The sequence below is a fragment of the Oncorhynchus mykiss genome, chromosome Y (genome assembly GCF_013265735.2).
Source record: "Oncorhynchus mykiss isolate Arlee chromosome Y, USDA_OmykA_1.1, whole genome shotgun sequence".
NCBI classification, from domain to species: Eukaryota; Metazoa; Chordata; class Actinopteri; order Salmoniformes; family Salmonidae; genus Oncorhynchus; species Oncorhynchus mykiss.
This window is the reverse complement of record NC_048593.1, coordinates 631,577-652,103: the sequence shown is the minus strand read 5'-3', so window position 1 is coordinate 652,103 and position 20,527 is coordinate 631,577. Positions and strand designations below refer to the sequence as shown.

General features: G+C 42.2%; 1 protein-coding gene across 2 annotated transcripts; it reads right to left on the bottom strand.

Moving 5' to 3' along the window:
- Positions 1-1,977: 1,977 nt before the first annotated feature.
- On the bottom strand, positions 1,978-20,083 carry LOC110509496 (phosphatidylinositol 4-phosphate 5-kinase-like protein 1). Of its 2 annotated transcripts, none has more exons than XM_021590391.2 (10): positions 19,535-20,083; positions 18,302-18,502; positions 16,310-16,360; positions 13,437-13,591; positions 13,136-13,260; positions 6,722-6,756; positions 6,560-6,615; positions 6,343-6,455; positions 4,022-4,184; positions 1,978-3,414 (listed from the first exon to the last, which is right to left on the bottom strand). In XM_021590391.2, exons 1-10 carry the CDS (start codon positions 19,547-19,549, stop codon positions 2,952-2,954), a joined length of 1,377 nt encoding a protein of 458 aa, XP_021446066.2. In that variant the 5' UTR covers positions 19,550-20,083; the 3' UTR covers positions 1,978-2,951. The 2 variants fall into 2 exon arrangements, with proteins under 2 accessions (XP_021446066.2, XP_036824079.1); XM_036968184.1 differs by lacking the exon at positions 1,978-3,414 and adding an exon at positions 3,679-3,904.
- Between the last annotated feature and the right edge of the window lie 444 nt (positions 20,084-20,527).

Below are 20,527 nucleotides of genomic sequence, written 5' to 3'. Positions count from 1 at the left end.
TGTCTAGTACGGAAGTTAGAGGTCATTTTGTGAGCCAATATGCTAACTAGTTTTAGTGCAATGACTAGAAGTACAGTATATGGGTATCTACTAGCATGATAGCAGATACCTATAGACTTCCAGTCATTGCGCTAATGCTAGTTAGTAACTTCCTTCAAACTGCACCATTGCCAAAATTCCGAAGTATCCCAAGTGGAAAAAGCATTTACTTTCTTTTTGCGAATGAAATAACAGCATTCTCCATGCACTGTAATTTGGAAATTGATAAGAGCTATTGATCAGAGGTAAGTAAATGAGTTAACCATTTGGATAAGGGGATTGTAAATATAAATTACACTTGTTTTAGATCTATATTGTCTTATTATGAGCACTGGAGACAAATGTGAAACCAGTCATGCCAGCAAACTGAAGCATATCAACTTTCACATAGTGAAGTTTATAAAAGGATGGCCTTATAACTTGCAGGAATTAAGTATAGACACCCAAGCTTTAGTATAGGTTGGTTTTTATAGCCAATGCGCAAATGACAGTATAGCACACAACCTACCGAATTGGTTTATGATTCTAGTTTTAATTCTTTGCCCATGCTTTTCTACGTTTTGGTTTAGAATTTGTATCGGGTTAAATATTAGCCACAATTGGGAGCCATCATCCATAATACCCACAACATTTCTAACTGTCAATTTCCTACATTTTGCAGCATTCCATTCCGTTGACCTTTCTTTCCTCTGTCACATCCGTGTAGTTGTTCCTGAGGGTCGCCAGCATTAGTGGATTATATTAGGCTAACACTGTGCAATAATTTGGAACATTTTAATCATTATGGAACTCAGGCCACTCGTAGCAGGTTAATCCTGTAGCCTGGTGCACGGTCTACCATGACTGGACCATTGTCATACAGTTCCACGATTAGTGATGATGGTGTAGATATATAGGGCTATTGTTCAACCCCTATTGTACACCCTTTTTTTTTTTACACCTTCCAATATTTCATGGGTTGAACTTAAACTTTCACGATGAATCAAACCACTGTATTTTTTTATCCATCAATATACAGTGCATTCAGAAAGTATTCAGACTCCTGGACAATTTCCACATTTTGTTACAGCCTTATTCTAAAATGGATTAAATTACAATTTTCGCTGATCAATCTTTAGTTTGATTTTTTTAAATCTTTATTTAACTAGGCAAGTCAGTTAAGAACAAATTCTTATTTTCAATGACGGCCTAGGAACGGTGGCCTGAATGCCAAGCGTCACGTCTAGAGGAAACCTGGCACCATGCCTATGGTGAAGCATGGTGGTGGCAGCATCATGCTGTCAGGATATTTTTCAGCGGCAGGGACTGGGAGACTAGTATGGATGGAGGGAAAGATGAACGGACCAAAGTAAAGAGATCCTTTATGAAAAGCTGTTCCAGAGCGCTCAGGACCTATCTCTGACGTTTCCCCTTCCAACAGGACAATGGCTCTAAGCATACAGCCAAGGCAATGCTGTAGTGGCTTCGGGACAAGTCTCTGAAAGTCCTTGAGTGGCCCAGCCAGAGCCCGGACTTCTCTGGAGAGACCTGAAAATAGCTGTGCCGCAACACTCCCCATCTAGAGCTTGAGATGATCTACATAGAACAAATGGGAGAAACTCCCCAAATACATATGTGCCAAGCTTGTAGCGTCATACTCAAGAAAAGTCGAGGCTGTAATCACTGCCAAAGGAGCTTCAACAAAGTACTGAGTAAAAGGTCTGAATGCTTATGTAAATATGATATTTCAGGTTTTTTTTGTTGACATTTTGCAAAAATGTCTTTTAAAAACCTGTTTTTGCTTTGTCATTATTTATTTTACTTGGCAAGTCAGTAAAGAACAAATTCTTATTTTCAAAGACGGCCTAGGAACAGTGGGATAACTACCTTGTTCAGGGGCAGAACGACAGATTTGTACCTTGTCAGCTCAGGGATTTGATCTTGCAACCTTTCGGTTACTAATCCAACGCTGTGCGTAGATTGTTTTATCCATTTTAGAATAAGGCTGTAATGTAACAAAATGTGGAAAAAGTCGAGGGGTCTGAATACTTTCCGAATGCACTGCATTTAGTGTGTCAAAGCTCTCCAAACCCTGTACTTTTTTATGATTCATACATACTTTCTTAACCCAAAATGTGCCTAAATAAATATAGTTGGTCGACTAGTTGGTCCTGAAATGGACACGAATATGCATATCTTTAGATGGGTTTCATTCATTGATCCTTATATTCTGAACCCATTCTAGTGAATGTCGTCAAAATGAAAGGTACACCGTATTTAAAGGTGTATGTATTCAGCGCGCGCGCAAGTGAACCACGACTGCAAAGCCCGTTACGCACCTGCATAAGTAAGTCTGAATACCAACTACTGAGAAGTGCCTAAGAAAGGCACTTAAAAAAACATACAACAATATACAACATTTATCAAAACGTCAAAGTTAAATTAGGAGAAAAAAAATCCATAGGAGTCAAACGTAAAAAAATATTTTTTAAAAACAGATGGCAAATTTGAAAAATAATTTTGGTTTTCATTACTGATTCACAAACTAAACTTCAACCATTCAAAAACGATTATACTTTGGAAAATCAGCTAATCAATTCATAGCACTAGATTTTAAATGTTGCACCTTTTTCTTTGTTACTTAAAAAAAATGTGAGAATATGAAGAGGGAGAACCCATTTATCCGCTGTGGTGAATAATATATTTCAATATAATGGTTTCTGTTCGTTTTGGCTTTGGTCTGGACATGTGGAAACATGAAAATAACTGCCTCTTGGTCAATCTGAAATTACAGTGCTTTAAAAGAATAGCTTTATGTCTCTGAACAGCGGCACAGTTGCTAGTCTTTGTGTGTGTATTTGCGTGCGTGTGTGTCCCTGGGCAGACAGCGTGCTAGTGGGAGTAACCATTCTCATCCTCCCCTCTTTCTGAGTCTACCTGGTGTGGTCCTGTACCCACTGGCAGAGCCTATGGCAGTAAGCGGGGGGGCTGACGGTGGAGAAGGCCTGCCCTGGGTGCCGCAGTCTCTTCCACCAATGCTCCAGCCTCTTCTTGAAGCTGTAGACAGTGAAGATGTCGATGATGCCCACAAAGTAGCGATGCTCCGGTCCGTCAATGACGTGCAGCGGGTTTCTGAAGTTGGGCAGCAGCCGGCGGTTCTGGGCCTGGAAGTCTTGCAGTTCCATCGAATCCGTGACCGTTCCCACCGGCTGCTCAGTACAGGGTCTCCTGGAAGGGGCACTGCCCAGGCCACTTCCTACCCGTGACTCAGTAACGCTGCAACTTCCTGTCCCGCCGTCCATCTCTGATACCAACAGGGCGGAATCTTCCTCTGGGACCGCCCCCGGAACAGTGGGCATGCCCGCATGGGTGGGGCTTGAGCATGTGATCACTGACCTGAGAGGTTAAAGCGGAGAGGGGGTACCCAGAGTTATTAGAGACAACATGGCCACCTGAAAGGTTAAAGAGGAGAGGGTAACAGATATAGAAATAGGGCACACTTATCTTTGCCATGAACACTTCTGTGATAGCCCTCAATGGCACTGCCCATGCTATCTCTATTAAAAATAGGCAGTTCCATTTTCTTCCACTCAATGGCGCTGCCCATGTTAAAACAGGCTTTGTGGTAAGTAAAGCCTCTATCCATCTCTATGAAGGGTAACAAAGTTATTAGAGCCAGCATGTCTACCTGAGAGGTTAAAGAGGGGAGGGTAAGAGCCAAGAGTGAGGCAGCATGGCCAACCTAAAAAAAATACCACAGTTGACTGTGACAAATACTAGATAGTTGCTCGTGGTGGTTATGCATGTTATTGTATAGCCAAGAAGTATATTTGTGGTAACTACATGCCTGGAAGTCATTGGTTTTGTCCTGAAGAAAGACCAGGACCTGGGGAAAATATTGATCTCGACATTACACCACTTTTGAGGCCTGAATATGTCACTAAAACATAAAGAAAGAATCAAAGACAGAAAAAAATAATACAAAAATAAAAATCCCACCCACTTTTTAGTGCGCATGATAAGGGTGGCGAAGGACAGGCACTGGTGGCGTTCATCCTGGTGCAGGGGCTGATGAGCCACCAGGAGGCTGTAGTCCAGCACGTTGAGTCTCTGCAGGAACGACGTGTCAATCTCCACCTGCCGGAGCAGCCATGGACGGTGCTGGTCTATCAACACAAACACATATATTGCAAAACTGGTTTGGACTCTATAACTGTATGTACCACTTACTACCCCGTTACAGTGTCATTACCAGTGCCGCCCATCATTTTGAGCCCCACCTTTTTTGGGGGTGGGGGGTGGGGGGGGTGCTTGTTTTGCATGTTATTTTGGCATTAATACGTGTTACATATCAGTTTGCAAACAATGTAAAAAAATATATATAATTATCATTGAGTCAATAAAGCCACATTTTGGGGTGGCAGGTAGCCTAGTGGTTACAGTGTTGGGCCAGTAACCGAAAGGTTGCTGGATCAAATCCCCGAGCTGGCAAGGTAAAAATCTGTTGTTCTGCCCCCTAGGCCCCTAGGTATTTTAAAAAAAACATTGGTCAACATACATTCTTATCAAGGGTGACTTTCAGTAAAATACAAACATGGTCTCTTTTTTGCTTTTTTTAAGGCAACTCCAAAATGTAGGTGTTTCAACCTAGCTCAGTGCTTTCTGTGCTGGTGGGGCAGCCAGCGGAAAATACAGAGTGTAGGGTTGGGCTCAGTGTTCTGTCACTCATTGGGACACTACGTCACTGCCAAATCTAAGGGTAGAGCTCAAAAATTTGATTGGACTCATGTCAACATCATACTTTCAAAATCTTAGCTAGCAGTCATCATCAGGAATCAAGTCGACAATCTACTGGCAAATCCTTTTTAGTCCTTGTCATATAAAGATAAATAATGAAGAGAAATTATAGATAAAACATATTGGTGCTCATCGACCATTGAACATAAACATTACACAAAAAGTTAGAAATCGCAAATTCAACAGTGAGTGGTTTGGAAGGAATCTGTGGCTAACTGCAAGCATTGCAAAGCAATCACTAGCCTGCTATTCAGTGGAGTGGGTGTGTGGTCCCAAGTCTGGGTTTAAGAGTCTCTTCCAACGCTGTCAATCCAACTCCAATTCTGTCGCGCTCAAAACAACTGGAAACTCGGAATTGGCAAATCTGATTTCAGTGAGTTCAAGACAACTGGGAACTCGGGGAAAAAACAGGCTCCTACTGGGAAAATACATCCAACTCGGAATTGTAAATCGTGAATTCAGGTCTCATTCTAGAGCTACGACCGGAAGATCCCTGACGTCATCATGATTCAAGCTTGTTTTTTTCTTATTTCCCAGTTGTCTTGAAAGCACCATAAATCCAGAGAATGACAGACAAAAATGTTCCACTTAACAAAAACTCTTTCTGTTCAAGTGAGCACAACACACAACAAAGTGTGTCCAAAAATGTATTGTATGCTGCTGCATTAATTATGTAATATGCCAAGGAGACATGTCTACTGTAGCTAAGAAAGTAATACTAAGTGTATGTTGTGTAGTAAGATGTTAGTAGCCAATGTGCCTCAATATAATAAGTTGGTCCCTTTTCCCCTCATAATTTTGCCTACTATTTCAGACTTGCACATGTGGCCTATAGTCTGTTTTAGAGAAATGTAATCATCGAATATTGTAAGAGCTTTCATTGTCTGCTTATATGCCTCCTTTATTTATTCTATGGTCAGACTTGGTGTAAATGGAGAATGCTGTAAGAACGGCCCATGTTCTGAATTCTGCCGCTGTACATTTCAAAAGTGCTGAACAAATAGTTATATTGTCAGTCCTACCTCACTCATTAATGTCTAAATCGAAATTGCCTCTTATCTGCTCGTCGTCCCCTTATGCCATAGTTTGTAGATCTCAATTGTCAGTAGAAACCACATTTGTTTAACCAAGTCAGCCATATCTGCTATGTTTTTTTAAAGGCAATAAATGTGGCTGAATGTCGCTGCCAGACAAGGCTCCGCTGATTGTCTGCCAGTTGTAGCAATGGTAAGTTGTTGGGACTACTATTGGGACAGCTTTATGTACACCCTAAAAGTTTGTGGGCATCGTTTGTCACCGTTATAGTGCAATTAATGTGTTGTTTAGTGTTGTGTAGTGTATTTGCTGGCATGTATCCCCTCAAAAGTTTTTGGGGTTTGCCCCACCAAGATTTACATGCTAAAAATTGCCAAATTGGCTTACCTCAATTACTAAAACAAGGTAAGGTATTTCCTTTCATTGTAATCAGTACTCATGAATAACATATCTCATTCTGTAACATACTATGACAGGATTCGTTACCCTTACCCAAAGTGATGTACTGGCCCTCGAAGTTCAAGTCCTTGAGAACAACGATAACCTGACTTCCCTCTGGAGCTGGGTCTGTCCACCGGCTCACCTCACAACCCTTGATGTCATACCTGCAACAACAAGCAACAAAGTCAGTTTAACAGTGTTGTTACCACAGTGCCTGTAATACATTTCTCACACCAGACTGTTTTGTTTTACTCTGAAACAGGCTTACCTGGCATTTATTCGATCGTCAGGGTAAAAAACACTCTGCATTACAATAAAGTACTTCTGTGAAAAAGGTAAGACAAGGCATGAACAAACTAAGTTATAGCTAATAAATAATGATAATAATAAACAATATGGCTATGAATAACAATCCATAATCAGTCAGTACCTTCCTCCTATGTGGAATTTTGATCCTGTGGACACCTTGAAAGCAAAAAAAATGTATACTTCAGTCAACTACAAACATGGTCCAGCAGGCCAAATTTCACATATTTGTCCACTTTGCGGTGGCAAAGAATAATAAAAGGGGGTAAAATGTAGAAGTGTTTAGAAACATATTATATTCTTATTTACAATAAAAAGTTCATCCAAAATGACACAATACAAAATTTACCATTGATTTTTATTGAGCAGAAAATAATCTGAAACACAACCAAAACAAACAGCAAATGTATTCAACACGTTTGTAGAGTCACATTGTGTGCTCGGACTACGGGACCAAATACTAAACTTTTGACTACTTTAATACACATACACTACCGGTCAAAAGTTTTAGAACACCTACTCATTCAAGGGTTTTTCTTTATTTTCACTATTTTCTATATTGTAGAATAATAGTGAAGACATCAACACGATGAAATAACACATATGGAATGATGTAGTAACCAAAAAAGTATTAAACAAATCAAAATATATTTTATATTTGAGATTCTTCAAATAGCCACCCTTTGCCTCGATGACAGCTTTGCACACTCTTGGAATTCTCTCAACCTGCTTCATCTGGAATGCTTTTCCAACAGTCTTGAAGGAGTTCCCACATATGCTGAGCATTTGTTGGCTGCTTTCATTCTGCGGTCCAACTCATCCCAAACATCTCAATTTTGTTGAGGCCGGGGGATTTGGGAGGCCAGGTCATCTGATGCAGTACACCATCACTCTCCTTCTTGGTCAAATAGCCCTTACACTGCCTGGAGGTGTGTTGGGTCATTGTCCTGTTGAAAAACAAATGATCGTCCCACTAAGCCCAAACCAGATGGGATGGTGTATCACTGCAGAATGCTGTGATAGCCATGCTGGTTAAGTGTCCCTTGAATTCTAAATAAATCACAGACAGTGTCACCAGCAAAGCACCACCACACCATAACACCACCACCTCCATGCTTTACTGTTGGAAATAGACATGCGAAGATCATCCGTTCACCCACACCGCGCTCACAAAGACACGGCGGTTGGAACCAAAATCTCCAATTTGGACTCCAGACCAAAGGACTAAATTCCACCGGTCTAACGTCCATTGCTTGTGTTTCTTGGCCCAAGCAAGTCTCTTCTTATTATTGGTGTCCTTTCATAGTGGTTTCTTTGCGACAATTCGACCATGAAGGCCTGATTCACAGAGTCTCCTCTGAACAGTTGATGTTGAGATGTGTCTGTTACTGAACTCTGAAGCATTTATTTGGGCTCCAATTTCTGAAGCTGGTAACTCCAATGAACCTATCCTCTGCCTCAGAGATAACTCTGGGTCTTCCTTTCCTGTGGCGGTCCTCATGAGAGCCAGTTCCATCATAGTGCTGGATGATTTTTGCGACTGTACTTGAAACTTTCAAAGTTCTTGAAATGTTTTGTATTGACTGACCTTCATGTCTTAACGTAATGGACTGTCGTTTCTCTGTGCATATTTGAGCTGTTATTGCCATAATATGGACTTTTACCAAATAGGGCTAACTTCTGTATACCCCTCCTACCTTGTCACAGCACAACTGATTGGCTCAAACACATTAAGATGGAAAGAAATTCTACAAATTAACTTTTAACAAGGCACACCTGTTAATGGAAATGCATTCTAGCTGACTACCTCATGAAGCTGGTTGAGAGAATGCCAAGTGTGCAAAGCTGTTGTAATGAACACGAGGGGAGACAGAGAGCTGGTTTCAAGCAGGGCGCAGCAGGTGTTTATTGTACAGGACCACAGGAGGATGCAGGTAGCTGGGTCCAGGGGCAGGCAGAAGGTCATACACAGGAGGAGGCAGGTAGCTGGGTCCAGGGGCAGGCAGAAGGTCATACACAGGAGGAGGCAGGTAGCTGGGTCCAGGGGCAGGCAGAAGGTCATACACAGGAGGAGGCAGGTTGCTGGGTCCAGGGGCAGGCAGAAGGTCATACACAGGAGGAGGCAGGTAGCTGGGTCCAGGGGCAGGCAGAAGGTTATACACAGGAGGAGGCAGGTAGCTGGGTCCAGGGGCAGGCAGAAGGTCATACACAGGAGGAGGCAGGTAGCTGGGTCCAGGGGCAGGCAGAAGGTTATACACAGGAGGAGGCAGGTAGCTGGGTCCAGGGGCAGGCAGAAGGTTATACATAGGAGGAGGCAGGTAGCTGGGTCCAGGGGCAGGCAGAAGGTTATACACAGGAGGAGGCAGGTAGCTGGGTCCAGGGGCAGGCAGAAGGTTATACACAGGAGGAGGCAGGTAGCTGGGTCCAGGGGCAGGCAGAAGGTTATACACAGGAGGAGGCAGGTTGCTGGGTCCAGGGGCAGGCAGAAGGTTATACACAGGAGGAGGCAGGTTGCTGGGTCCAGGGGCAGGCAGAAGGTCATACACAGGAGGAGGCAGGTAGCTGGGTCCAGGGGCAGGCAGAAGGTTATACACAGGAGGAGGCAGGTAGCTGGGTCCAGGGGCAGGCAGAAGGTTATACACAGGAGGAGGCAGGTAGCTGGGTCCAGGGGCAGGCAGAAGGTCATACACAGGAGGAGGCAGGTAGCTGGGTCCAGGGGCAGGCAGAAGGTTATACACAGGAGGAGGCAGGTAGCTGGGTCCAGGGGCAGGCAGAAGGTTATACACAGGAGGAGGCAGGTAGCTGGGTCCAGGGGCAGGCAGAAGGTTATACACAGGAGGAGGCAGGTAGCTGGGTCCAGGGGCAGGCAGAAGGTTATACACAGGAGGAGGCAGGTAGCTGGGTCCAGGGGCAGGCAGAAGGTCATACACAGGAGGAGGCAGGTAGCTGGGTCCAGGGGCAGGCAGAAGGTTATACACAGGAGGAGGCAGGTAGCTGGGTCCAGGGGCAGGCAGAAGGTTATACACAGGAGGAGGCAGGTAGCTGGGTCCAGGGGCAGGCAGAAGGTTATACACAGGAGGAGGCAGGTAGCTGGGTCCAGGGGCAGGCAGAAGGTCATACACAGGAGGAGGCAGGTAGCTGGGTCCAGGGGCAGGCAGAAGGTTATACACAGGAGGAGGCAGGTAGCTGGGTCCAGGGGCAGGCAGAAGGTTATACACAGGAGGAGGCAGGTAGCTGGGTCCAGGGGCAGGCAGAAGGTCATACACAGGAGGAGGCAGGTAGCTGGGTCCAGGGGCAGGCAGAAGGTTATACACAGGAGGAGGCAGGTAGCTGGGTCCAGGGGCAGGCAGAAGGTTATACACAGGAGGAGGCAGGTAGCTGGGTCCAGGGGCAGGCAGAAGATCATACACAGGAGGAGGCAGGTAGCTGGGTCCAGGGGCAGGCAGAAGGTTATACACAGGAGGAGACAGGTAGCTGGGTCCAGGGGCAGGCAGAAGGTTATACACAGGAGGAGGCAGGTAGCTGGGTCCAGGGGCAGGCAGAAGGTTATACACAGGAGGAGGCAGGTAGCTGGGTCCAGGGGCAGGCAGAAGGTTATACACAGGAGGAGGCAGGTAGCTGGGTCCAGGGGCAGGCAGAAGGTCATACACAGGAGGAGGCAGGTAGCTGGGTCCAGGGGCAGGCAGAAGGTCATACACAGGAGGAGGCAGGTAGGTGGGTCCAGGGGCAGGCAGAAGGTTATACACAGGGGGTCAAAAAGGGCAACAGTACAGGCAGGGAAAAGGCTCGTAACGTAGTCCAGGAGATCAGACAATAGGTAGATAACAGGAAATCTGATAGGCTAATGTACAGGCAGGAAATAGACACAAAGGCATCGTTAGTGAGGCAGGCAAAAACTATCATACACAGGAGGAGTAAATCACAGAGACAACAGTGCTCTGCAAGCCGTGTGACACAAAACAAACAATACCTCACAGTGATGGGGTGCAAAGAACTGAACTAAATAGTGTGATAATGACATACAGGTGTGTGAACAGGTGATTAGAATTCAGGTGATTGGGATCTGGAGAGTGAGCTGCTTTCAGGGGATCTACGTGTTTGAGGGTGTGAGTTGGAAGCAGACGTGACAGCTGTCATTGAAGCAAAGGGTGGCTACTTTGAAGAATCTCAAATATAAAATAGTTTCATTTGTTTAACACTTTTTTGGTTACTACATGATTCCATATGTGTTAGTTCATAGTTTTGACATCTTCACTATTATTCTACAATGTAGAAAATAGTAAAAATGAAGAAAAACCCTTGAATGAGTAGGTGTTTCTAAACTTTTGACCGGTAGTATAAGTGAATTTGTCCCGATACGTTTGGTTCCCTAAAATGGGGGGACTATGTACAAAAAGTGCTGTAATTTATAAACACCCAATATGGATGAAAATACCCGCAAATTAAAGCTAACAGTCCGCACTTAAATGTCACAGTCATCGTATCATTTCAAATTCAAAGTACTGGAGTACAGAACCAAAACGTCCCAATACTGTTGGAGCTCACTGTATATGTATTTAGCAAAATATTACCAGAAGTGGTAAAAATATGACAAAAAAGCAGTCAGAATTGAGTTTTGAAGCCGTTTCAAATATATTATATTAAAACACATAGAAAATGTTCTAAAAGTATTCACCATGTGATTAATATCTATTAATTAAAATTATATTAAATATCAAGAAATGTGATGTGAAACCTTCCCCGTATATGACATCCCATAGGAATGCCTTACATCCAGCAATGAGATACAGGTAATCCATTTTCACAAAATGCCTACATAAAACTAGAAAATAAGTCTAAACAAGGATGCCTAGCTATTGCTGATTTAACCATAGGCTATAGGGTACACATTTTCCAATATGGCCACCAACCAGTTCCATTGTTCTAACTTGGATTGGTCTGACATTGCCACGCCTCTTTTAATAATAAGTAGAATATGCCTAATGATAATAAAAACATTTATTATAGTTATCAAGATAACACAACCAATTTAGCCAGGTTTGCAAAATGTATCATCTTTGTAAAATATTTGTAAAATGTGCCAAAAACTCTATTTATATGACTGTTTTTGGTCAGTATTTGCATCCCTAATTTCTATGTTTTATTTTCAAACAATAAAAAATGTATCTATAATATTCCTAAAGGGATATATTACTAGTTTGTAGTGATAATACTGATATGCAAAATGATGCTATAATTGTTAAATATAAAATATATGTCTTGAATCCTGTCATATACACAGCATTCCAACATAACATTCTAACCAATCGTCTGATTATGAGGGAATCAACCAGGGCTGGGGTCAATTTGAATTTCAATTTGAATTTAATTTGAATTTAAGGCAGTCAATTCAGGAAGTTATTTTAATTACAAATTAAAAATGTAAAAACTGACTCCTCATTGAAAATAGATGCTGTTTTTTTTCAAATGTTCAATTTAAGTTAACTTCCTGAATTGATTGCCTTCAAATTCAAATTGAACCCAGCTCTGGAATAATTCAAATGAGAAAAACTTGTCGTTTTTAGCAGACACTTATCCAGAGTGACTTACAGGAGCAATTTGGGTTAATTGCCTTGCTCAAGGGCAAATGAACCAAATCCCATTGGTTATAAATAAGCCCCCCCCCCCCCCCCTCCCCCCTGCAAACCTTCTATTGCTTAGACTCACATACAACATGCTGATTACATGCAATCAGTTACTCCCCAGCCCTGTCAATGTCACATCCTGATCATAGAAAGCCTTTATTTTCTATGGTGGCGTAGGTCAGGGCGTGACTGAGGGGTCAGTCTAGTTTATTATTTCTATGCGGGGTTCTAGTTTTGGTTTTTCTATGTTGGTGATTTTGTATGATTCCCAATTAGAGGCAGCTGTTAATGGTTGTCTCTAATTGGGGATCATATTTAAGTAGTGTTTGTGGGATATTGTTTTGAGTTAGTGTACGTAGCACCTCTGTAGTCACGGTTCGTTGTTCGTTTATTGTTTTGCTAAGTTTCACTAAGTTTCACTTTTAATAACTGATGTGGAACTCAACATCAGCTTGGTCCGTCTCTACACACGAACGTGACAGTCAATCAAGTTAGAGTAGCTAGCTACTCTAACTATCTTAGCTGGCATGCCTGCTGGCAAGATTGGTATACTTTAGAAAAGCAAGCATAAACAAATGTACTGAATAAGACTCACACTCTTTAACCCATATTTTAGCAGTGATGAAGAGAAGCATATTTAGTTTCTTTAAAAAATAACCACCAGTCAAGAGGATACATAAAGCTCAAGAGGTATGCTTAGATAAATAGACATCTTTTTACAAAGAATTAAGATTATGGCTCTACATTGCAGGAAAAAAGTTGTTTCAGGTGTTTGAAAAATGCTAAATTCTCACCCCAGCCATTCTAACATACTTGATGACCCCTTAGATCTTTGGGGTCCATGCCACCCCTGCCAAAGTGAACACATTTTCCCGCTGGCCAATGGACTATAAGATCAGAGTCCTGTGTCTTACCTAAGAACTTGACCAGCAGTGAATGAGGATACTTCTCTAGGTGCTCCATGTAGATTCTTAGGTTGGACAGGAGGAATTGCACCTCTCTCTTGTTCTGGGTCTTCAGAAAGAACCGCTTATCGTTCCTGGATGAGAAAGAGAAATGCATTGTGTTTGAGCATATACTTTGGCCAGATAAGAGTAAGAAAGTATCTTTCCTATATTTGCACTATACAGTGGGGCAAAAAAGTATTTAGTCAGCCACCAATTGTGCAAGTTCTCCCACTTAAAAAGATGAGAGGAGTAGAATATGCCTACGCACGTGAGAAAGAAGTCGGCCTTGCTTTTGGAGTTGCTGATGAACTGCAGGTAGGAACCGTCGTTGGAGAGAGAGTGCTGATACTCCTTTTCTGTCATCCCCAGGGAGCGACGCAAGCTGACAAACACTGGCCCTGCAAACGTCTCCATTCTGAAGGCCTTCAGAGAGAGGGGGAGAGAAAGAGAGAGTTCTTATGAGTTCAAATCATATTGGCATGAGCAAACAGTAGTAGATACATTTATGTAGGTAAGAAACAACAAAGGTCCAACAATTGATACTTGAAGAACTCTACAATATATTTTAGCCATATTAAATACCGGCTGTTTGCACAGACAAAATTGTTGTTCAATATTTTGTTTATCAATAGATCATTGTGTTTCTATGTCTGTCCTGACTTAGTATAGGCTCTGTGATGAAATAGGCTTATGATGTTGCGCTGTTATCGAACAGCAGTACTGTAGCCTAGGAATATGGTCAAATATCTTACATAAGCTACTGGTCAATTTACTGTGTTGGCAGAATGTAAAAAAACAACAACAGTAATTTATGCTGAAATTTGACAAAGGAATGTGACAGTTTCTGAAAGAGGAAACAATGAAACATTGTTGTGGACCTGTCAGCAGAACAGTTGAATTCAACAATGTTTTGCATGGACTTTTGCCCTCCAACCTTAATATGCTGGACTGCCCATGAATTCTGAAACATTCTCTAGGCTACTCAAAACCAATTGAAATTCAAATTACAGTAGGCTACAAACAGGAAAGTATTCAGACCCCTTGACTTTTTCCACATTTTGTTATGTTACAGCCTTTTGTTACGTTTTTCTAAAATGGTTTAAATTCATAGTTTTCCCCATCAATCTACACACAATACCCAATAATGACAAAGCAAAAACAGGTTTTTAGAAGTTTTTGCAAATCTATTAAAAATAAAAATCAGAAATACCTTATTTACACAAGTATTCAGGCCCTTTGCTATGAGACTTGAAATTTAGCTCAGGTGCATCCTGTTTCCATTGACCACCCTTGATGTTTCTACCACTTGATTGGAGTCCACCTGTGGTAAATTCAATTGATTGGACATGATTTGGAAAGGCACACACGTGTCTTTATTAAGTCCCAGTGCATGTCAGAGAAAAGACCAAGCCATGAGGTCGAAGGAATTGTCCGTAGAGCTCCGGGACAGGATTGTGTTGAGGCACAGATCTGGGGAAGGGTACCAAAACATTTCTGCAGCATTGATGGTCCCCAAGAACACAGTGGTCTCCATCATTCTTAAATGAAAGATGTTTGGGACCGCCAAAACTCTTCCTAGAGCTGGCCACCCGGCCAAACTGAGCAATCCAACATCTCTGGATAGACCTGAAAATAGCTGTGCAGCAACGGGTATGACGCTACAAGCTTGGCACAGCTGTATTTGGGGATTTTCTCCTATTCTTCTCTGCAGATCCCCCTGAGGAGTGGCTTCAGTCTGGCCATTCTACCATAATGCCTGATTGGTGGAGTGATGCAGAGATGGTTGTCCTTCTGAAAGGTTCTCCCATCTCCACAGAGGAACTCTAGAGCTCTGTCAGAGTCACCATCGGGTTCTTGGTCACCTCCCTGAAAAAGGCCCTTCTCCCTGAATTGCTCAGTTTGGCTGGGGGGCCATCTCTAGGAAGAGTCTTGGTGGTTCCAAACTTCTTCCATTTAAGAATGATGGAGGCCACTGTGTTCTTAGAGACCTTCAATGCTGTTTTGGTACCCTTTCCCAGATATGTGCCTCGACAGAATCCTGTCTCGGAGTTCTATGGACAATTACTTCGACCTCATGGCTTGGTTTTTGCTCTGACATGCACTGTCAACTGTGGGACCTTATATAGACAGGTGTTTATGCATTTGCAAATCATGGCCAATTAATTGAATTTACATGTCTAATCAATTGAATTTGGACTCAAATCAACTTGTAGAAACATCTCAAGGATAATCAATGGAAAAAGAATGTACCTGAGCTCAATTTCGAGTCTCATAGCAAAGGGTCTGAATACTTATGTAAATAAGGTATTTACATTTTTAATCTTAATAAATGTGCAAACATTTCTAAAAACCTGTTTTCACTTTGTCATTATGGGGTATTGTGTGTAGATTGCTCTGAGGATTCTTATTTTATTTAATCCATTTTAGAATAAGGCTGTAACATTACAAAATGTGTAAAAAGTCAAGGGGTCTGAATACAGCGTACTTCAAAAGTAAAAGATCAACTGTCTTGATGTTCACCTATTAAATTCATCTGTAGGTTATAAACTGTGCTGCCTATGGGATCACATGTAGCAAAACTGGAAATAGGCCTAGATATTCTATATCTACATAGGTCCAATTAAATGAGAAATGCGCATGGTCATTTGTGGTAGGCTACTTCAGGAATATGAACCCATCACGGCCAGAAAACGTGAGGAATTTATTCTGTAATGGTTATGAAAATTAAATAAGTAGGAATTAGATTCCTATGTCTAATTATTTTAGATTCCAAAAATAAAACACGTGATTTTTGCTCTTCTCACTAACGGCAAATGGATGCATCTTATTATGAATTTGTTTATGAATAAGCGTGTCATATCCTCCATTTGCACAAAATATTTAGGCCGACTTGCAATACAATACATCAACCAAAAGAAGATGGTCTGAAGTTTGCGTGGCGGTCAAGTTCAGCTGTTGAGGTAACTGGCATTTTGTGGTATATTTTGTATGTACGCATGGTTTATAAATGAGGCCCCATGTCACTATAAGGAAAAAAGTTGTTTGTTCACATCTTTTTGAAGACTGAAATTGTGAGATATGAATTTCCCGATTTGTACCTTTTGTGTTGCAACTGTGTTACATTTTTTTAAATCAACATACCTTATGTATTTGAGTGACCTCCAATCTGTAGTCATCTTCCGACAATTCATCCTATGATAAAAGAAGAAAGGGAATAATTACTACTTGGAAAATATACTAATTATGCAGTTATCTTTTGAGAAGGGTTTGGGGCCCAATTAAATGACAAATGGTCACCTAGAAACACCTTCCAAATATTGAGTTGCACCCCCTTTTGCCCTCAGAACAGACTTAATTTGTCAGGGTATGGACTCTACAAGGTGTCGAAAGCAGTCAACAGGGATGGCGGCCTGTGTTAACTTCAATGCTTCCCACAGTTGTGTCAAGTTGTCTGGATGTCCTTTGGGTGGTGGACCATTATTGATACACATGGGAAACTGTTAAGTGCGAAAAACACAAAAGACCATTAACAGCAATGACAGTCCACAAACAACAAAAAATTACAGATCCCTTTTCTGTCGAACTCAACTGAACATTTCAGGAAATATAAACATGGCACCCCAGCCAAAAGTAGGCTAACATGCTACAAGAGGTGGATCAACAAGAAGTGTGTGTGTGTGTAAGGGAATATGTGAGTAAGAGACAACCATGTATCACAACGCTGAGTCAGTAGGCTCCGTTTCAATGGGTCTGATGCTGTGTGTGTGTGTGTGTGTGTGTGTGTGTGTGTGTGTGTGTGTGTGTGTGTGTGTGTGTGTGTGTGTGTGTGTGCGTGTGCGTGCGTGCGTGCGTGCGTGTGTGAATAACTCCCTTGTGACCTCTTATTCACCACCATAGGATCCGGCAGAGTAACCAAATACCGATTGACAAAATAATGGTTGCTGCAAATTAGATCATGAATACACCTACATCAAATCAAATTTCCTTGGAATATAAAATGAGGTGTTTGTGTAATTTTCCACAATCCAAACAACTACGTTCCACTTGGCTCTAATATCAGCCTGTGTTCTGTATCCCTTCTCCTCTGTAGGGACAACAATGGGGTTGGTCAGACAACCCCACATTGCCTAGGGAACATTGGGGAACATCTAGCACTGCAGGCAGAAGGCTAAACAAAGAGCAAGCCACTAATAGCCACCTCCCATAGCTCAGTCAAATACTCCGTTGCAAACTGTAAACTTACCCCCATTCCCTCTGCCCTTGATGCGGATGACTTTTATGGTCTGAGGCCACCAGATAGGAGTAAGCAATATGGTAACGTCTCAAAACTTTCTCAGATCCACAAGGGCAAGTTATTAAGGACAGATAGAAGGGAGCAGGTTTTCCGTTTGAAATCCAAAGACTCCTCAATGATGTAAAGTCTAAATGGGGCTTAATGTCTTTAACAAAATGGTTGTTTCAGAGATCTTTTGACAATGGGAAAACAAATGAGGATGACAATAACAGGTTAGAATCCAGCCTTAGCCTGAGCCATGTTCATTAGGGCGCGCAACAGAAAACGGTGCAAAACGTTTTGCAAAAGAAAACACGGCTCTCTCTGATGAGCTCCTTTTGTTCATGCCTCAGCCCCACTCTTGGCCTTCTCATGGCCCTCTTGGGGAACACGATAGGTGATGCAAATTGAGGAGGAATTGAGAGGCATCAGCCACCACGGTAAATGAAACCAGTTTGCAACCAATCATTTTAAATGCTGGCAATGGCACATAATAGATGTCTGCATTTTTGTTTGTTTGGTCCATTCAGTTAGCTTTAGACCACTATGTGATTGCACAAGCTAAAGATACTGCTCAATTCAAACTACTTATCCCTTGTAAAAAATCCTGCTCTGTGAGGTGTTTGAACCGGGTGTACCCCTGTGCAAGTTTGTACAATAGCTGTTATTCCCATAGGGCATTAAACACAGAGGGATGTACCAAAAACAAGCAAAGGAGGTGTGAAGGATGACAGTCTCTTGTCATGCCTTTGTTTTGAGTGTTTTATCCCCTACGTAAAAAAAAACAGGTGTGAACTTTTGCTTAGTAAAAAGCAACGCATATTTACTTGCATGACATTTAATGACCTGTGGGTGCTCACCGGTGGTGGGTTGTCGATGGTGTTCTGCACGGCTGCAGAGAGGCCTTCCTTCATCATAGAGGTGAGGCTGTAGAAATCGTGCTGCTGGTCGATCTCAAACAGGCCCAGTAGCTTCCACTGCTGCCTCAGACCCCCCCACATCTTCCTCTTCACCGTACCAGTCCTGTGCGTGCCCTCCGCTGGACCCGCAGACATCTCCATCTGGGGTGGGGATGACACACACACACACACACAAATGAGTACTCAAGATCCAGCACTTGCAACCATCTCCGCAAAATGCCACATCAATGATAGGGCTTTTTTCCCCCCGATTCCAATTGAGTGCCATAACAAAGCACATACACCGGTAAGACTATGTAGGTTAGTCTTCCTATCGATTAACATGACCCACCAGTGATCACGGATAAACCCATAGAAATCCTATTAAATTACATGAGTTAATTAATTAGTATTCCGATTCCTAATTCTATGGATCAACCAGCTGTGTCATTGACAAGAAGCAGGAGAGGAACAAGTATTTTCAAGTCCCTAGGACCTAGATGTTGCTGTTCACTCTCAATGCAGCAGGACAAGCCCTTCATTATCTATTCAAGGGCCTGTAACTAAAGAGGTCCTTGTTGTGGAGCATATATATTAGTAACAGTCTCAATAGTAGTTTAATGTTAAATCATGATGAATCGAGGATAAACCATTGGTAAAACATGGGGAAGAAAATAGGTGATTTTTCTCAACGTGTCAGAATCTTTGAATAAGGACTCCAATTTGAGAATCTGCACTGCTCCATACTGACCGACTAACCAGTGGAACCGACTTGACACCACACCCGCAGCATAATAAAGTAGGGACTCTTTTGCCATATATAGGGTATACAATAAAATATAGGCTATATAACAGGCTATCCAATAAAAGGTTATTGCATGCGCATAACGGTAATATCGCCACTAACAATTCTGAAAACAATGTTGGGTAGATGGTTTGAATATGATCCCTACGCCTGCTGACTAAATTACACTTTTCACACACAAATCGGATACATGTCGCCTATCCGGTGCCCTGTCATTTTCATTGCGCCCATGGAATACACATTCTGACGGTAAGTGTACAACGCGTAAAAGAACTACAGCAAGCTACACCCATTTGGTCAAAACATATCCTAACAAAACAAGCAATATCCAAATAATATTTGCGTCAACATTAGTAGGCTAATATAGACCATAACACGAAGATACTTGCCTCAGTTTGGCTCATCGATGAGGCTAATTTAGGCCCTCCTGTGTCTGCTCTATAGTTCCCGAGATCAGCGCATTCCTCCGATTGACATTGCAATCCGTTCTTTCAATAAATGCATGCAAGCGGTAATGTAGTGACACTGACACTGCGCGAAACCCCCAACATGCTGCACCAGAAATCTCAACGTTTCACAAAGCATTAGCGCATGTTTGTAGCTGAAAACACTTGGGCGCACAGTATATATTCAAAAGCCATTTACAGTAGATTATGAGGAATTGTTTGATATGATCAACGATGACCTGGATACACAATTCAAATTGATTATTTGAATCAATGCATATTGATTATGGACCATATTCTAAACATTCTATACCAGAACTATCAATATAAACATTTATTTGTTGACCACAAATAACTCTTAGCCTATATACCTTCCATTAGACAGCTGAGCATGCTATACTGAACAAAAATATAAACGCAATATGTAAAGTGTTGGTCCCATGTTTCTTGAGCTGAAATAAAAGATCCCAGAAATGTTCCATACACACACAAAAAAAACGAATTTCTCTCAAATGTTGTGCACAAATTTGTTTACATCCCTGTTAGGGAGCATTTCTCCTTTGCCAAGATAATCCATCCACCTGACAGGTGTGGCATATCAAGAAGATTATTAAACGGCATGATTATTACACAGGTGCACCTTGTGCTGGGGACAATAAAAGGCCACTCTAAAATGTGCAGTTGTCTCACACAACATATTGCCACAGATGTCACAAGTTTTGAAGGAGCGTGCAATTGGCACCAGAGCTGTTGCCAGAGAATTTAATGTTAATTTCTCTACCATAAACCGCCTCTAATGTCTTTTTAGAGAATTTGGCAGTACGTCCAGCCGGCCTCACAAACCGCAAACCACATGTAACCACGCCAGTCCAGGACCTCCGCATCCGGCTTCTTCATCTGCGGGATTGTCTGAGACCAGCCACCCGGTTAGCTGAT

What these genes read in the sequence shown, in the direction of transcription:
- LOC110509496 (XM_021590391.2), bottom strand. An exon ending in AAATTCCACATAGGAGGAAG is followed by an intron (nt 6,616 to 6,721) that starts GTACTGACTGAT and finishes CCTTTTTCACAG; the next exon opens with AAGTACTTTATTGTAATGCA. An exon ending in CTTATCATGCGCACTAAAAA is followed by an intron (nt 3,415 to 4,021) that starts GTGGGTGGGATT and finishes TTAACCTCTCAG; the next exon opens with GTCAGTGATCACATGCTCAA.